This window comes from Myotis davidii, unplaced genomic scaffold (genome assembly GCF_000327345.1).
Source record: "Myotis davidii unplaced genomic scaffold, ASM32734v1 scaffold2573, whole genome shotgun sequence".
Lineage (NCBI taxonomy): Eukaryota > Metazoa > Chordata > Mammalia > Chiroptera > Vespertilionidae > Myotis > Myotis davidii.
This window is the reverse complement of record NW_006284359.1, coordinates 45,696-46,980: the sequence shown is the minus strand read 5'-3', so window position 1 is coordinate 46,980 and position 1,285 is coordinate 45,696. Positions and strand designations below refer to the sequence as shown.

General features: G+C 54.2%; 1 protein-coding gene across 4 annotated transcripts in view; it reads right to left on the bottom strand.

The window, feature by feature from the left end:
- Nucleotides 1-1,285, bottom strand: part of G6PD (glucose-6-phosphate dehydrogenase) — a 17,888-nt gene that overhangs the window by 2,854 nt on the left and 13,749 nt on the right. For 3 of the 4 annotated variants that reach the window (XM_015571770.1, XM_015571774.1, XM_006754778.2), the window contains exon 7: nt 1,080-1,205. In XM_015571770.1, coding sequence (XP_015427256.1) covers nt 1,080-1,205 — 126 coding nt within the window. Of the gene's footprint in view, nt 1-857; nt 904-1,079; nt 1,206-1,285 lie in introns of all 4 variants that reach the window. The other variant, XM_015571763.1, reaches the window with a different exon arrangement.

Genomic DNA, 1,285 nt, shown 5'->3' with positions numbered 1-1,285 from the left:
AGAGAGAGAGAGAAACATCAATGATGAGAATCATTGATAGGCCGCCTCCTGCACTCCCCACACTGGGGAGCAAACTCAAAACCCAGGCATGTGCCCTTGACTGGAATTGAACCCAACATCCTTCAGTCTGGAGGCTGACGCTCTATCCACTGAGCCAAACCAGCTAGGCAGAGAATGTTTTTACTGATTTTTTTCTTTTCTTTTTTTTTTAAAAAAATATCTCTCTTTATTGATTTCAGAGAGGAAAGGAGGAGAGAGAAATAGAAACATCAATGATGAGAGAGAATCATTGATTGGCTGCCTCCTGCACACCCCCAACTGGGGATCAAGCCTGCAACCCAGGCATGTGCCCTTGGCCGGAATCGAACCTGGGACCCTTTAGTCTGCAGGCTGACGCTCTATCCACTGAGCCAAGCCAGCTAGGGCTGATTTTTTTCTTTTTGAGGGGGGGGGGAGAGGAGAGAGAGAAACATAGATGTGAGAGAGGAACATCAATTGGTTCCCTCCTGTACACACGCTGACTGGCGATCAAACCCACAATCTGGGTATGCACCCTGACTGGGATTGAACCCGTGCCCTTTTGGGATATGGGACGATGCTCCAACTGAGTCACACCAGCCAGGGCTCAGTGGGCCTTCTCTGAGCCGCAAGTTACGAGGTTCGTTTCCTAATCCTTAGTGTCTCCCTGGTTCCCTCAAGGCAAGGAAGGAGGCAGTGACCCTCCGTTCATAGCTACTGCTGACTGATATCACTCCTGCAGAATTTGAACTTTGGGTGGAGAAGGGGAACCCTGCCAGGGGGCAGGCTTGCGCCCCATGCCCATTCAGGCCTCCTAGGAAGAGGTGATGGGCTCTCACCGGATGATCCCAAATTCATCGAAGTAGCCCCCGCGGCCCTCAGTACCAAAGGGCTCCTTGAAGGTGAGGATGACGCAGGCGACATTGTCCCGGTTATGGGGCCAAGACTGATATCACTCCTGCAGAATTTGAACTTTGGGTGGAGAAGGGGAACCCTGCCAGGGGGCAGGCTTGCGCCCCATGCCCATTCAGGCCTCCTAGGAAGAGGTGATGGGCTCTCACCGGATGATCCCAAATTCATCGAAGTAGCCCCCGCGGCCCTCAGTACCAAAGGGCTCCTTGAAGGTGAGGATGACGCAGGCGACATTGTCCCGGTTCCAGATGGGGCCAAAGATCCTGTTGGCAAACCTGCAGGAGGGGCAGGGCAGAGGCTGGCGCTGCATCCGATGGGGCAGCAACAGGGGAGGCTGAGCACCCCGCCCGCACCC